The sequence below is a fragment of the Manis javanica genome, chromosome 7 (genome assembly GCF_040802235.1).
Source record: "Manis javanica isolate MJ-LG chromosome 7, MJ_LKY, whole genome shotgun sequence".
Taxonomy (NCBI): domain Eukaryota; kingdom Metazoa; phylum Chordata; class Mammalia; order Pholidota; family Manidae; genus Manis; species Manis javanica.
Genome location: NC_133162.1, coordinates 104031891 through 104050095, shown reverse-complemented (window position 1 = coordinate 104050095; position 18205 = coordinate 104031891). Strand labels below are relative to the sequence as shown.

Below are 18205 nucleotides of genomic sequence, written 5' to 3'. Positions count from 1 at the left end.
GAAAATAAACAAAATAGATAAGCCTCTAGCCAAACTTATTAAGAGAAAAAGAGAATCAACACAAATCAACAGAATCAGAAATGAGAATGGAAAAATCACGACAGACTCCACAGAAATACAAAGAATTATTAAAGACTACTATGAAAACCTATATGCCAACAAGCTGGAAAACCTAGAAGAAATGGACAACTTCCTAGAAAAATACAACCTCCCAAGACTGACCAAGGAAGAAACACAAAAGTTAAACAAACCAATTACGAGCAAAGAAATTGAAACAGTAATAAAAAAACTACCCAAGAACAAAACCCCGGGGCCAGACGGATTTACCTCGGAATTTTATCAGACACACAGAGAAGACATAATACCCATTCTCCTTAAAGTGTTCCACAAAATAGAAGAAGAGGGAATACTCCCAAACTCATTCTATGAAGCCAACATCACCCTAATACCAAAACCAGGCAAAGACCCCACCAAAAAAGAAAATTACAGACCAATATCCCTGATGAATGTAGATGCAAAAATACTGAATAAAATATTAGCAAACAGAATTCAACAGTATATCAAAAGGATCATATACCATGACCAAGTGGGATTCATCCCAGGGATGCAAGGATGCTACAACATTCGAAAATCCATCAACATCATCCACCACATCAACAAAAAGAAAGATAAAAACCACATGATCATCTCCACAGATGCTGAAAAAGCATTTGACAAAATTCAACATCCATTCATAATAAAAACTCTCAGCAAAATGGGAATAGAGGGCAAGTACCTCAACATAATAAAGGCCATATATGATAAACCCACAGCCAGCATTATACTGAACAGCGAGAAAGTGAAAGCATTTCCTCTGAGATCAGGAACCAGACAGGGATCCCCACTCTCCCCACTGTTATTTAACATAGTACTGGAGGTCCTAGCCACGGCAATCAGACAAAACAAAGAAATACAAGGAATCCAGATTGGTAAAGAAGAAGTTAAACTGTCACTATTTGCAGATGATATGATACTGTACATAAAAAACCCTAAAGACTCCACTCCAAAACTACTAGAACTGATATCGGAATACAGCAAAGTGATATCGGAATACAGCAAAGTTGCAGGATACAAAATTAACACACAGAAATCTGTAGCTTTCCTATACACTAACAATGAATCAATAGAAAGAGAAATAAGGAAAACAATTCCATTCACCATTGCATCAAAAAGAATAAAATACCTAGGAATAAACCTAACCAAAGAAGTGAAAGACTTATACTCTGAAAACTACAAGTCACTCTTAAGAGAAATTAAAGGGGACACTAATAAATGGAAACTCATCCCATGCTCATGGCTAGGAAGAATTAATATCGTCAAAATGGCCATCCTGCCCAAAGCAATATACAGATTTGATGCAATCCCTCTCAAATTACAAGCAACATTCTTCAATGAATTGGAACAAATAATTCAAAAATTCATATGGAAACACCAAAGACCCCGAATAGCCAAAGCAATCCTGAAAAAGAAGAATAAAGTAGGGGGGATCTCACTCCCCAACTTCAAGCTCTACTACAAAGCAATAGTAATCAAGACAATTTGGTACTGGGACAAGAACAGAGCCACAGACCAGTGGAACAGATTAGAGACTCCAGACATTAACCCAAACATATATGGTCAATTAATATTTGATAAAGGAGCCATGGACATACAATGGCAAAATGACAGTCTCTTCAACAGATGGTGCTGGCAAAACTGGACAGCTACATGTAGGAGAATGAAACTGGACCATTGTCTAACCCCATATACAAAGGTAAACTCAAAATGGATCAAAGACCTGAATGTAAGTCATGAAACCATTAAACTCTTGGAAAAAAACATAGGCAAAAACCTCTTAGACATAAACATGAGTGACCTCTTCTTGAACATATCTCCCTGGGCAAGGAAAACAACAGCAAAAATGAGCAAGTGGGACTATATTAAGCTGAAAAGCTTCTGTATGGCAAAAGACGCCATCAATAGAACAAAAAGGAACCCTACTGCATGGGAGAATATATTTGAAAATGACAGATCCAATGAAGGCTTGACGTCCAGAATATATAAAGAGCTCACACACCTCAACAAACAAAAAACAAATAACCCAATTAAAAAATGGGCAGAGGAAATGAACAGACAGTTCTCTAAAAAAGAAATACAGATGGCCAACAGACACATGAAAGGATGCTCCACATCGCTAATTATCAGAGAAATGCAAATTAAAACCACAATGAGGTATCACCTCACACCAGTAAGGATAGCTGCCACCCAAAAGAAACAACAACAAATGTTGGCGAGGCTGTGGAGAAAGGGGAACCCTCCTACACTGCTGGTGGGAATGTAAATTAGTTCAACCATTGTGGAAAGCAGTATGGAGGTTCATCAAAATGCTCAAAACAGACCTACCATTTGACTCAGGAATTCCACTCCTAGGAATTTACCCTAAGAACGCAGCAATCAAGTTTGAGAAAGACAGATGCACCCCTATGTTTATTGCAGCACTATTTACAATAGCCAAGAATTGGAAGCAACCTAAATGTCCATTGGTAGATGAATGGATAAAGAAGATGTGGTACATATACACAATGGAATACTACTCAGCCATAAGAAGTGGAAAAATCCAACCATTTGCAGCAACATGGATGGAGCTGGAGAGTATTATGCTCAGTGAAATAAGCCAAGTGGAGAAAGAGAAATACCAAATGATATCACTCATCTGAGGAGTATAGGAACTAAGGAAAAACTGAAGGAAGAAAACAGGAGTGGAATTACAGAACCCAAAAATGGACTAACAGGTACCAAAGGGAAAGGAACTGGGGAGGATGGGTGGGCAGGGAGGGATAAGGGGGGGAGAAGAAGGGGGGTATTAAGATTAGCATGCTTGGGGGGAGGGAGAAAGGGGAGGGTGGGCTGCACAACACAGAGAGGACAAGTAGTGACTCTACAACATTTTGCTAAGCTGATGGACAGTAATCATAATGTGGTTGTTAGGGGGGACCTGATATAGGGGAGAGCATAGTAAACATAGTATTCTTCATGTAGGTATAGATTAAAAATTAAAAAAAAAAGAAAGAAAGAAAGAAAGGAAAGGGGGATTACTCTTTGATGGGATAAAACTATTGGTAAATCAAAGATCAACGCATGCTTTAAATATCCTTAATGTTGATCACTTAAAGGGTGTCAGATGATCAGCTATGGAGGTACTCTTTTCTGATAATATTCCTTTCTCTTAATAATAAAAAAAAAAAGCAGTTACTGTGTGCTGACCTCCAATGAGTTCTGCACAGTGGTATAGAGGGCATGTCAAAGTGTGGGCAAAGGGTCTGTTTGTTTCTATGCAGAAGATCAAGGCCTAGCTTGGATACCCAGAAAATGAACTAAGATACGATATGAGGAGGAGCTTCCAGCATCAGCACTCTCTGGAGGACTTGTGCCAGGGGATGATCATCAAAAAGCCTCCACAGGGATCCGGACGATGCTGCGGTAGTGGCTGCATCCAGCCCACCGTCTCCTGGACTTGCCATTGGAATGAGGAGGGAGATGTCTAGGCTGGCATGTGCATACAGTGAGACAACGAATTTGACCGGATCTGTACTGTTGGAACTCAACCAGGAGTTGGGAGGGGTGCAAGGTGTAGCACTCCAAAATCTTATGACTATAGACTATCTACAGTTAAAAGAACATATGGGATGTGAACAGATCCCAGAAATGGGCTGCTTTAATTTGTCTGATTTCTCTCAGACGGTTCAAGTACAGTTGCACAATATCCATTATATCATAGACAAATTTTCACAAATGCCTAGGGTACCTAAATGGTTTTCTTGGCTTCACTGGAGATGGATGGTAATTATAGATTTGCTTTGTTTATGTCACCATATTCCTATTATGTTAATATGTGTGTGCAAATTAGTTAGTAGTTTAAAACCTATACATACTTAAGGTACTATACAAGAAGATATGTCAAAGAAATAATCAATCCTCCCATGTTTTCTTCCATATGCTACATCTGTAGCTTTTCTTCTTTCTTCCTAATTACAACCCTTAAATAGAATTCGTGCCTCATATCGAATTTACTGAGTATCATAATTCCTCCAGGTGGTAAAGATACCTCGAGACAAGTGCTGGGCATAGAACCCACAGGGCATAAATCTGCAAAGAAGTAAAAAGCTAACCTTTTCAAACAATATGGCTTCTCTCTCACTTACCAACTTTACATTTCCCTGTATGGCCCCGGAAGATGGCTGGTTAGCCAGAGACGGGTAAGATTCCTCAAGGGAGGAACAACCTAAGACAGGCACAGTCGCAGGGGGGCCATCAGGTGAGAATTTGGGGATCAACAGAGGTGAGGCTCAGAACCTCACCCCCCCTGCTTTGAGAGAAATCTTCTGCATCCATGGATGTTTTGCTGCCCTTGTCTAGCCTGGATTAATACTTAGTCCATAGGCACACACCTGATCATCTGATCATCTACATTTGCCTTCTTACAGCACTAAACTATGTTTTCTACCTTTATCTTGCATCTACCTACCACTTCAGCATTTTATTAAAAATAAAAATAATAATAATAATAAAGGGAGAAATGTGGGATCAACATATAAATCAAGTAGAAAAATCAAACGAATATTCATATTTGACCTGATTGTTTATAGGTCATAATACGTGATCAAAACCGAAAGTTTCTGTGATGAATGCCCTTGTACTGCTCACCATGTAAGAATTTATTCACTATGTAAGAATTCGTTCACCATGTAAGAACTTGTTCGTTATGCTTCAGAAGATTGGAGACTGACGAGAATTAGACTTGAGATGGATTAATGATTGTACATTGAGCATTGACCCCCCTATACTGAATTTTATTGTTGTTAACAACCATTTGATCAATAAATATGAGATGCCCTCTCAAAAAAAAACAAAAAAAACAAAAAAAAAAACAAAGTCACATCATACAAAAAGTAATCTGGTTTTAAAAGTTATACACAGATAGTGATATCATGCTTCAAATTTTACCAAAACTGGATTTTTTCCTCCAAATAGTGGCGATGGCAGTCTCTTGGAGAGAGAGAGAAGGTTGGGGTACAGGCTTGGGAAACTCTTATGTCTGGCTGAGCTGAAAGATGAGTGCTTGAGCTGTTGACAGAGGCAAGCCAGAGTAAATACTTTAAGTGTCAAGAAAACAACTTAGAAGGGAACGGACTTCTTAGAATAATGTCACTCTTGAAGGCACAGACTCAGGCTGAAGGAATGGCAACGTTGATCTTATTACTCAGTGGTCTGCACAGAGGGCAAAAGGCAAGAGTCTTCTGACTCAAGTTAAAGGCCAAAAGGCAGTTTTGAATCACAAATACCTCCTTCGCTCATCACGCCCTACAAATGAAATTGCCTGTGGAAGAAACCGATTCTTGGCTGAAACCAGGAAGTTCGTCATTTGCACAAAGGGAAATGGCTTGCTTCTAAAATTTGTGTTTTGTCTGGCAAAAGTTTGGGTCTGCAAGCCACTATACCAACCTGATTATGCAAATAAACATGACCGTGAGCACCCAGACCTGGGAAAAGTGCAAAGAGTTAGAATGTTGATGATGATATGGTATTGAACAAATGCAACCGTGTGACTTAACATTTTGAGAAATGAGAGTAACAGGAGGCCACTGCCTCAAGAAACTTCTGGAACCTCAAATGTGTACAACAGTTTTCACCTTTCTCTGCGTTTTTGCATAGACTAAAAAACAGATAAGCTGTTATTGTTAAATTTAATTCAATCAATAAATATTTTCTGAATGCCTATCATATTCCAGGCATTCTTTAAGGTGTTGGAATTTCAGCAAGGAACCATACAGACAAAACCCCTACTAATACATGCCTCAGAGTCCAGGGGAGGAAAAAGGAAAATAAACACAAATAAGTGAAGTATAAATTCTGGGAGGTAATATAGTTATGGAAGAAAATACGGAAGGAGATGGGCATAGGAAGTTGGGGGAGAAAGAAGTTGCATTTAAAAAAGGGAGAGGTGATGGTTAGTCTCACTGAAGTGACATTTGATCTTAAGATCTGAAGGAGGAGATATGGAAGTGTAAGGGGAGAATGTTCTGGAAGTTGGGATAACCAATGCAAAGGTCCTGGGTGGAAGTATGCCTGGCCCATCTAAGGAACAGCAAGCAGGTGAGAGAGCAGTGAGTAAGAGGCCATGTAATAAGAGATGAGGCCAGACAGGCAGCAGGGCCAGAGCACACGAGGACTTGAGGCCATTAGGATGACCCGTCTTTTCCTACAGTGCAATGCCACAGCACTGTGGGCACAGGAGTGTCCGGACCTGACCTATGTTTTAATTAATGCCACTTTGAAGTTGGGGAACACTGGGTCTGTTGGTTATTAATTCATTAATTCAGCAAATATTTATCAGCAATGATGCCACCACTGCAGGTACTAAGGACTCCGCAGTAATCACGCTTGCAGGGCTCACAGCTGGAATAGAGGTAGTGTGAGAGCCACAGTGCAGGGTGTGCAGCTCAGGGAGCAAGGCTTTCTGGGGCACACAGCTCCTCCCTGAGGATGAGTGGGTGTATATATGGGGCGGGTGGTGGAGGGACGGGGCGTCTACACAAAGCACCAGCACACTGCGTGGCCTGGATGTCAAGGAGCACGTGGTTCCCTGGAGGCCACCTAAAAGCCAAGAAGAGCCAAAGCCACATCAGAGAGGCCAGCAGGGGCCACAGTGTAAAGCAAGGAAAGGGGCTCCAGGTCAAAGGGGAAGGCTCTAAACTGACACCTCCAGAATCCCCAACCTGACCTTCACTCAAGTCCTTTGTAGCTCCTGTTTTTTTCTGCCCCAAATGTCCACATGTACCAAGAATGCTGAATATTCCCCAGACTTGACTGTAACTGCAGAAGGTGAGCACCTAACAGGCAAATTCTTTGCTGTCTTCATATGGTAAATGGCAGCCGAAATACTGCAGGTACTTAAAAAACTAATTAAGAATAAACCAATGCAAACAGACTTTGTCTAGAGAAGAGGAAATGTTCTAGGAGAGTGACATGGATAGTGAGGTTGTTAAACAGATGACTAAATGTTACTGAAACTTTGATAGGAAATAAATATAAGACTGAGATGAACTCTGCCTGAAACCAGGGATTTGAATCTGGTATCCCTGCTATTGCTACTTTTAGCCACAGTCTCCAGGGAAAGAGAGGAAAAACCTCAGTTAGATAAAGGTGTTTTACCTCTGCTGATGTTTTTAACAGAAGCCAGATAAAGATGTGAAAGAGGGTGTCATGCGGATAATTAGAACCATCCGAATATCGGATAACTCAAGGTACAAGCCATCAACTTTGGGGTTTAGTTTTTTTATAAAATGGAATAGGCAAATGTCTTCTCTATTTTGTTTTCCTGTGTGGGCAGACTTCATTCATTTACTGAAGTATAATGTACCTCTTTGGGGACTGAGAAAAATAAAAGACATCGCCTTCGGGAGTTTAGAAAAAGCAGTATGCACAGCAGACTGGAAGCCACTAACTGAAGTAACCCCTCAATACAGGGTCAAGTCCCTGTCAAGCCTAGAAAAATCAATAATGAATTCTCAACAAGAAATAACAAAAGTATCCCAAAATAAATGCAAATTAGGAGTTGGTCACTTGATGGACTATAAAAGAGTCTTGGAAATAACAGTTTTGTAAAAATGTCTCCATGAAAAAGATAGTAATGCCTACATTAGGGTACAGGAGCCTTTTTTCCATCCAGAGATGCTTTTCCCATTTTTGTAATTGGGTTACATTTCTTTTTAATTTGATTGGAAAGAGGGAGAAAATCATCTAAATAGAGTCTTTAAGTAAAAAAGAAAATTCTGCTATCAGGGTGATTTGAAGGAAGTGGTGCGAAATCTGTTTGGCACCTTCAGAGACCAGCAGGCTGTCAGGTGAGGCTGGGCCAGCCTCTGGGAGGAGGGGCTGAGGGAAGGGCAGGAGGCTCTGAGTACTTTGCTATTGACTTGGGACATGATTCCATGGGCCAAAGGAAAGGCACTGTGGTCTTTGAGGAGCAACAGCTTGGTGCAACCTGAGCTTTCAAGAGCTGGCTTTGGTAGCAGGAGGAAGGCCTTAGTGCCTAGTTCACAGGCCATGCCAGAGTGTGGCCACAAGCAGCCTGCCTTGAGGGAGGAATAACCGGATCCTCAGCTTCTTAGAAACAACCATCACTCAGTAGATCTAGTCAAATGGCCTTAGTGTTATATGGCTACTCAGCTGGTCCATGGAGAAGCTGCTTATGCAGGAAGGTATTAGGAATAGTCTATGGGGACACATACAAAAATGCCCAACTGCAAACAGGATACAGAGATGGGATGGTGCAGTGAAATCCCATGATATGGGATAAACTGATAAAGAAAAACCAGGCTTTTCAACTTGTAGAAGGTCTACCAAAACTTAGGAAATGAGTTAAAGCAGAAATACAAGCAGCTTTAAAGTGGGATGTGCACTCTATAAATATTCAAGAGGCATGCATTCTGGTCAAGACTTTCTCATTCCACTGCTCCTAAGATGCTCCAGCAATGGTGTGTTTTCTTTCTGTATTTGCTCCAGCTGGGCCCTGTCTGACCAGCCTTCCCCATCCTCTTTCTGCTTGGCACACATGCTGGAACACTGCTCAGTCTCCCAAGAAAGCTGGACTCAAAGATGACTTCATTCTATGAGTACAGCACCATTTCTATGGTCTGCAAACCTCATTTTGCACCCCAACCTTAGAAAACAATCTAAGTACAGCCACAGTTAATGTATATATCGGTAGAGCCCAGACAGCTACTACTTCTTGAATAAGCCCACCTGCCATCTCAGAGAGATCTAGGTATCATCTTACTTAGGCTACAAGCGTCTTTTGGAGGACACATCAGCAAGCCATAGCCCACCTTTCCCCGCAAAAGCCCACCAAAAAACCTGGCCATAAAAAGCCTCTTAGCCTGTAAGAGACACCTTCTTTGTTCTGCTGGCCAGAACACAGGGGTCCCTGTCAGGGTGAGTTCACATCTCTTCTTTCCTTTCACATATTTATATGCAAGTACATATTTATATGCATGTACATATTTATATGATCATTTCTATCAGCCCATATATTACGTACCAGTAAATTTCATTTAAAAAAATTAACAATAAATAAATATAACTTCTGACATTTTCTTCTTACTACTTCATACCACTAGAACGAAAGAGCAAGGAAATGAGAGAGTCTGTGGGAATGAGGAGGCTGGAGTGGACCCCACCCCCTTGTCCTGGGGGAAGTAAGGACCCTCTCTCAAGCATGGCCCCAAATTCTCTGTGGGCAGGCTCAGGGAAGCAGGAGTCACTGTTTTCTGCTGCAAATTCTCCAGCCCAAACACATCTCAACATGGAAAAGGTCTCAAACTGCTTATTTCCCTATTGCCTCCATTCAAGACAGGAAGTCTTCCATCAAGCTGCTACTTGATGGATTTAGCAGCCATTTGCAATCCCCACCTGGTCCACTGTCTCATTAGGAGTTTTAAAATGCTGATTTTCTAATTCTTCATTCCCTTTGCATTTATTAGCTGTGATTTCTCCATGATGAACAACTTTCCCTTATCAACTATTTGATTATCTTAAATACAATTTATCCTAGAAATGCAGGATCAAAGCCAGATCCCTTCCCTTTATTTTTCAGAGTAATGAAATGGTATCCTAGCCATTTGCAAAGGTGACCGATTGATTTTGTGGGCTTTTCTTGTTTGGAGTATCATTCTGGACTCATAGATTATTTGTTACTGTTTTTACTGAAAGCCACTGCAGTCACTCACTATTTTTGATGCTCAAACTACCCCATCTTCGGCTCCTGTGCCCTCTGACTCCAGCCCAGGGGTGCTTCTCAGCTTCCTTCTTCCTGGTATGCCACGATGACCTATGTTTTCTGCCCTAGACTTGGAATCAGCTATGCATCTGGGCAGGAAGTTCCTTTTGCGGGCAAGTTATGTAGGAAATCCCAATCTGAGTGCTAAGGATACTCCTTGCTACTGGATTGTCCTTACTTTTGATCCTTTGAGAAGTACAGAATTAGGAAACATTTCCTTTTTATAGAGCAAAAATAAGTTCATACTGATATTTCCCATTCAAGCTGCAGATTATGGCCAAATTCTTTAAAGGACTCCCCCTTCTTGTATACTGATAATCTTAGTTCTTAGAGCATACCTACAGTGGGTTCAAATAACAATATTATTATTTCCTGCTTTACATGTACAGTCCAAAGATTGTGTCTTAAAGTCGCTAGAAATAATAATTTTCTCTGTGCAAGAGATTAATACCAGCCTGACACATCACTGGGTTTGTTTCATTTTTTTCAACCTGTCACCAGTTTTCATTGAATGCTTTCCTTCTGATTTTTCTTTTTAAATGATGTCAAATATTTACATGGTTCCAAAGTCAAAATAAGGTATGTTAAAAAGCCTCCCCTTGCTATTCCTGACCCTGCACACCCCTCCTAAAGCCCTACAGTGGTAATCATTTTTATCAACTTATTTATTCTTCCACTCTTTCTTTTGAAAATACAAGCAAATTCATGTCCACGAATGTATACACATATTCTTCCTCCATATCCTTCTTATATAGGAAGAGTAACTCTGCATGTTGCCTTGCACTTTGGTTTTGATCACTTATATACACTAGACATCTCCCTCCAGAGCTCTGGAGACCTTCCTCACCCCTTTTACAGTGACACTGAACTTCACTCTCTCACTCAGTGCCCTGTTATAAACATTTGGGTTATTTCCAGTCTTGCCCTGTTATAGACAGTGCCACAATACATGGCCTCATGCACAAGCCATTTCTTACTTTTGCTCCCTTATCTTTGGGATAAATTCCTAGATATCAGCTGCTCGGTCAAAGAAAGATGCATTGGGAGTTCTGCTAGATGGTGACAAACACGAGTTAGTACCTGCTGCATTCTCACCATTAGGGAGGAAAAAACAATTCCCTGAGCTTCCCTCCTGGAAGAGCTATGCTACTGCATTTTCAGATATGTGGGATTTGACATCTTGGTATAATCTGAGACTTCTGTGTTATGAGTTATTATTATTATGAGTTTATTGTTTTTATATCATGGGGCAATAAATTTATTTTTTCTCTGAACTAGCTGTAGCTTTTGCCCATTCTCTTTTCAGATTGTAGAACTTCTTCAGTTTTTAGAAGCTCTATGTATTAGTGATATTTGTCCTCTGCAGTAGGATTTCCTTATGGTATTAATTGTTGTTCTTTTTGCATACAGGTTTTTTTAAAGGCAGTCAAATGTACCAATTTTCCTTCCAATTTATGGTGAATTCTGAGTCAGTTAGGAAACTTACTCTATTCCCAGATTAATAGGAATTAATCTGTTTTCATATTTAATTACATGCTAAGCTCTGTATTTCTTTTATTTCAATCAACCAACATTTCTGAAAGCCCCCAGTTAGGGGGAACAAAATAGGTTTTTCCAGGACTGAATTATAACATTCCAAAAGAGAATTTTGTATTTTCTGAAAGAGCTTCCTATTTCTACTCCCTGAATATTGAGAAATACCAACTCATGGAGGGGATACATATAGCCTATCATCCAGGCCATTTCAGGTATTTTAGAGCAGCAAACATTTTTCCAATTGATAAAACACACCTGTTTTATCATCCCAGCCCCTCAGGGTTATACAGTAAAGTCAAACCAAAGGCTAAGTCTAATCATTCCTTACCATGCTGACCAGCCATCTGTCGCCTAACATGCCATATATTAGTTTGTCTCCTAAACTGTGCCCCAGGGACAGGTTGCAGTAACAGGATGATACAGCTCCAGGCACAATAATAATGTTTACCATGCATATAACACACTCTCACAAATCTTTCTGGGCTAAAAAGAACATTTAAACATGAAGCTGACTTTTAAAATCACCTGCCCCTGCTCCACCAATCTGCCATATCTCCTCTCACACCTCATACCCAGGGATTAGTCCCATGTGTTTCCTGTTACATTTAGTGACACTGAGACACTGTAGATGTTCACATCTTTGGTGGCAGGACAACCATACAGGGAAAAGGCAGGGCAGGGGTCCCTTGGGCCTTAAAAAGGAAACAGATTCACATCTCATATATGAAGTCTAGGATGGAAACCTCTGGACTAAAATTATCCTGATAACTTTGGAAAATGGGAATTCTCCAAGTTGGGCATGCAAATGAACTGTTTAACTCATGTGGCCTATCATTTCCAGAACAGGACTTTACCTTATTGCCAAGGGCTACTGACTCAAACAAGAAATTTAATTTCACACGAACACAATCAAATATGGTATTTGCCTTCATAGTCCTCAGCTAATTACCATGCTGACGAGCCATCTGTCACCTAACATGCCATATACAGTGAGGTGCAGGTAAATGGATCACAGCAGTAAGAAATGGTGAGCGTGGGGAAAGCAAGCTACAGAAAAACGCCCCGAGGCCACAGATGGACCAGTTAGTCCACCACCTTTCAGGGTGTCCACTACACCACCTAAACAAGCACCAGTGGCACCATGTGAGCAAGAGAAGGTGGGTTTTCACTCTGGGCTCAGTGTTAAAAGAAGCCACGAAAGTATGAAACAGACTTTAAAGTAGCTTCATTTTTAAAAGCTAATGTTTTTCTTTACAAAGTTTGGCGCTTAAATAATTTAGATTTAATTTTTTGGAAAATGTATCCACACAAAAGACCTTACTCCTTGTCAGTCATCAAGTGGACTCGAAACAGCATCTGTGTGTTTAGTGCCTGCCAATCCAGTCACCCAAAGCCCTTTCCCAAATGGTTTCCAGGGATGCTTCACATTGAACATTTTTGTCTAGAGCATATCTGGCTTTTCACAAAATGCTCAGATGGCCTTTCAACTCCAATTAATAATACCAAAACAAACCTTCAGTTACTCTCAAGGGCCAGGTTCCATAGCACACATTTCTATAGCTAAGGGTCCTGGGAATCATAAGCCAAAATACACAGTGGTCTAATTATTTTCCCATTGGTCTTTGGTGGCATTCTGGAAATCAGAGGTCAAACATGTATACTCACGAAACATGGTGTAGAACTGCTGTGGGTTCAGATTCCATTTTCCCCAGGGGGTCTTGTGGCCTTTTGATTGGGCATAGTTAGCATGGTTAAACTCTGGCTCGGTGCCGAATGAGTCCAGGACCCGCAGCATGCACCTGCAAGGAAAAGGCAGTGCAGGTAAACCTTCGACCTTGACCCCAGCGTTCGAAAGGTAAAAGCTCCAACCCCTCTCTCAGGGACTACCACGAGTGGGCAAACACTTTTAACTAGAAATGCTCTGGGCAGGAAGTTGAGAGGTTTTAGAATAGCTTGTATACAACAAACATCTCTCTATGTGTGCCTTTTGAGCCTGAGCTCTTACACAGGAGACATGATATGTTCATAGTAGTTTACTCATCACAGAAGATCACTCAAATGCCAGCAAAATAGAAAGTTCCATGAGAGCTGGAACTGCAGACTACCGTGTTCACTGCTGTACCCATAGCCAGGGCTGAGCATCCAGTGGTACCTGATTAGTGGTTGTTGAAGAAACAAAGAGCAACCATTTTTAGAGGTTGCTATGGTCTGAATGTTTATGCCCTCCCAAAATTCATTAAGTTGAAATCCTAACCTCCGAAGGTGGTGGTATATGGAGGTGGGGCCTTTGGGAGGCAATTAGGTCACGAGGGTAAAGCCAGCATGAATGAGATTGGCGCTCTCATAAAAGAGCAGAGAGCTGCCTGGTCCCCTCCAGCACATGAGGACACAGCGAGAAGTCTGAGATCAAGAAGTGGGCCCTCCTCAACCATGCTGGCACCCTGATCTTGGACTTCCAAGCCTCCAGAACTGTAAGCAGTGAATGTGGTTTCTCAGCTGCCCAGTTTGCGGTATTCTGTCACAGCAGCCTCAGCAAAGACGGAGGTTTATGCTGCTTAAAGCACTTGGTTTACCCTTTTGTTTTCAACAATCATTCGACATTTTCATCCTTTAACAGGAGTATTTTATTTCAGACAAAGTTTAGAATCTTACTCAATAGGCAGTGATGATTTTTATGTATTGGACGGTAAACATTACTGCTTTCTTTCAGAACCTGAAGAAGTAAAATAAAAGATGTTTATTTGGCTGTTCCACCAAAGCATTAGAACAGGGTCAGCCAAATCTGGTCTGTTGTCTGTTTTTGTGTGGTCTCTGAACTATGAATGATCTTTATGTTTTAAATAGTTGAAAAAAAATGTTTTATGACATGTGAAAATTACATGAAATTCAATTTTTAGCATTCAAAAATAAAGTTTTATTTGAACATAGCCACACCCAACTGTTTATTGTTTTCAAGTTAGCCAAATAGGCAGCAAAGCCTAAAATATTTATTATAAGGCCCTGTACAGAAATAGCCTGCAGATTTCTGCGTTAGAGCCCACAAAGGAAGATCAATTGGAAGAAAGGAATGAATACAGAAACAGAATTCACTGATTTTTGGTTACATTTATTTCATCACTAATGCTCAAAACAATGATGTGAATTTAGTTCATGACTGGCCAATAAAAATCTAGACTAATAAGCATAAAAGTAAATACATATTAAAGCCCACATTTTACAATCAGATGATGGCAAAGACTCAGTTTCTTTCCCCCCTTTTCCACTACAAAGAAGTCACTTTCAATTTTTGTTTCTGTGTCAACATGTGATAAAGAAAAATAAAACCAAACAGCAATTGGATTTTTCAGAAAATGTAAATTGTCATCTAGTATGATGATTTTCTCATTAGAAATCCCCACCAGTTGTCTAGACAAGGAAGAGAAGAAAAGAGGAAAGGCAGAGTGGACAGAAAGTGGGTCATGGCTACAAAGTGAAGTACACACTCAGTTCCTTTGTTTTGGACTCCTCCATGGCTCTCAGGGAACATGTTGTCATCATAGTGACAACTTTCACAATATCACCAAGAACAGTCATCAGTCTGGCAACAAACAGGTGGACAGAAATGGGAGCCCACAGTCCAGGAAAAAGAGATTTAGTGACCCACATTACTGACCAATGCATGCTTTCCCTGATCTTTTAATAACTCAGGGCATTCTTTTTTTCTCTTAATAACACATTCTTATTCCTTAACTTGAATTTTTTTGATGTAACTTAATTAAGAAAGTCTTAATTAAAAACTATCCATTTAAAAACTTGTACATTAAGTAACTCTTTCTTAACTTCTTTTTTAAAGCAAGATACGGAAGCAAATGGTTGGAGGCAGTATATTTTCTGCAGTGTCCAAAAAACAGCAGGGGGGACAGTGACAACTCTGCAGAAGGTCACTGCCAGAGGAAGGAGAACAGGGAGGGACCACTGACAGGCGGGGCTCTGGGGGACTCAGCTCCTGCCCGAGAACTGCAGCTGAGATTCAAAGATTAGAGCACCCTGTGCAGGCACCGCAGGGAGCAACAGGCCTCCCCTGGCGTAAGGAACTTTTCCCTTGAAGGCTTGGCTGCTTCCACTAATTTGCAATGGGCTCTAACAGTCTCCATTCTTCTCTAGCTTTCTTTCACTGGTGGCTCTATTTTAACTTGCATTTTATTGGTTTTATTTTAAATTTGGGTAATTAAAACAAACCTGAGGAGGAGAGATGCCTGGCAGGAGCCTACCTCCTGGAAGCCTGGGCTCCTACACCACCTCACGTAAACTCTGTGATGGCCTTCTTCCCAACGCACAGCTGTGCAATGCGTGACCGGATGTCTCAAAAACTTGCGATTCTACATCCTTACAGGCTTGAGGCTGAGGTTTGGGAATTGCCTATTTTTAAGCCTATCTGTGGGGTTTGTTTTATAAACCAGAGGCAAAAGACTGGTCTCTAGCTACTACAGGGGAGGCTTCACACTATAGTTTTCCTCTTCAATCACTTTCCACATCTGTGTGTTTTGGAACTGTGTTTGTGTTGTTAATATTTATGCAGTTCCTCTAATGTCTTTTGTGTGCATGGAGCATCAGGAATAGACTGATGACTTAGAAAGATATTTGCTTTGCTGTCTGCGGCAGCTGGCCACCTTCTGACAGGGATCGCTGTAGCAATGCCAAAGACTAGACTCCTGGAACATTCTCTTAGCTCGCAGCCACACACTATTATGGGACGATGCTCACAACCTCCTTGCCAGGACCTACTTTCTCATTTGGAGTTGGATGTAAAACATAGTCTCTCTTGGACTACTTTTCTCTAACTTTTCTGTCTGTCCTCAATGTTCAGCTAAGACCTCATATGAAAGCAAGTGAGTATGAGTCTTACAGCACCTAGGAACATACTAGTTACACGTAGGTATTTAATAAATGCTTAACTGAATTTCCTCGGTCCCTACAAAAATTAGATAAGCATTTATGAATATTTTTTCAAGATCAACAGGACTGAAAGTTTGCTCCTAAATTAAGATCAGATGGTAACTTTATGTTTAATGGAACTCATACCATCTACCATCAACCAAGATGAATACAGAGAGCCCCAGTCATTTCTAATCTTCAAAAGGGAAAGAAATGGTAAAGAAACTTTCTCTAGGACCTCCTTGGCCTTTTGATGAAATCTTAGCTTCATCATATCACAGATTTCAGGCTACAGACCTCCTACCAGTTAATCTCACTAATGTAGATAATTTATTAAAGGGGAGATCGACAACACACTCTTCCATAAAATCCCAAGATGGTGCCTTGTCATCCAACAAGAATCAAATACCAATCAATGGTGACCATTTTAATAATGAAATCATCCTTTTTAACTTACCTAAATGCTACCACTGAGAACATTTTCCCACCCAAAAAGCCCTCCTTAATGGCATGTGAGTCTAGAGATGTCCTTAATGCCCAGTTTCTGCTGCACATTTATTAGATGTCTGCCATTCACAAAAGCCAGAGAACAGTGACTCTGCCTTCCAATTTTTTTTTTTTAATGCTGTAGCTAAAAAGAAAAAAAAAGTTTATTTACTGACATGGCTTATTAACCAAGAAGAAAGATGGTTATTTCCACATGACTGAGAACAAATGTGATGGCCTGTTATTTAGGAAGATTTCAAGAAAAAATCAAACAGGATAAACCTGATGCAGAAGGTGGAGTACTATCCTGGCCCAAACCAAGATTTTTATTTTGCTTTTATGTGAAGCTGCATCCAAAAAGAAATGAAATGCACACAGTGTCTTCTCAATCATCTTTCCCCTCTGTCCACAAGCATTTCACTACTCAGGGAAAAAAATTTGCTATTGGAAAGAAAATTGTGAGGAAATTCAGACAATGGGTGTTTACCCACCTTTATGTTTTGCAGAAGATTCTTAATACTTAGAATTCTCATTTCTTTTGAATTGCTAAAGGACTTCCAATCTGACATAATCTTGTTAATAAAGTTAATAATATTAAAATAATATTAAACTATAAATAATAAAGTTAGTAATATTAAGCTATAAGCTGACACGAAATAGACCTAGTCCAGGCCATTAGGGATTCACTTATTAGTTAAGTTAAAAGAATGCATTAAGATATCTCTTTACCAATAGCAATGGAAAAGAAACACATGGAGGAATTTCTAGGTCATGCTCATTGAAAAGTTTTTCAGACTGTTCTTTTAGGAAGTTGGTTCAAACTGCAGGTTAACATTTATTATCAGTTGGTAAAGCTGGCACTAACTTATGATTTTTACCCAAATTTCTGTACTATTGACCCCATTAGATAAAATGTATTTAAATTTATTGGAATCATTTAGAGACCATTAATAAAAGCCAGTATCAACTGCAAATAATGGAACATAACAAAATGGTACATTTCTTTTTTTAAAAAGTATCATTAAATTCAAACTAGATATTTTTGCCTGCTTAAGGTCCAAATTTACAGCTACTTTTATTTTATTAAAAATTCACGCAGATGTTAGGGTTGAAAGTGTAGAAGCATCAAGCTAGGCCTTTTTCTTTTTCAGAAAGATTGGAAGAAAAGCAAAGATTGATGAACTTCATTATATAACTCAATGTCAGTCAGCAATGCAAAAGAAACACATGGTGGATTTTACCTAGTAAAATCATTGCAACTACTAAGTCATGGTCCCAAACCCACACCCAGGGAAACACTGAACTCTTCTGCTGAAGAATAAAGATTGTGTGCAGAATTAACACCTGCACTCTGGTCTTACTAAGCATGAGTCTTTTCTTAGGAAGTGCAAGACCTCTGCATTCAGACAAGGT

General features: G+C 40.1%; 1 protein-coding gene across 5 annotated transcripts in view; it reads right to left on the bottom strand.

Moving 5' to 3' along the window:
- MGAT5 (alpha-1,6-mannosylglycoprotein 6-beta-N-acetylglucosaminyltransferase) overlaps positions 1-18205 on the bottom strand; it is a 362412-nt gene that overhangs the window by 107393 nt on the left and 236814 nt on the right. For all 5 annotated transcript variants that reach the window (XM_037017057.2, XM_037017059.2, XM_037017058.2 and 2 more), the window contains one exon: positions 13058-13191. In XM_037017057.2, coding sequence (XP_036872952.1) covers positions 13058-13191 — 134 coding nt within the window. The remainder of the gene's footprint in view (positions 1-13057; positions 13192-18205) is intronic.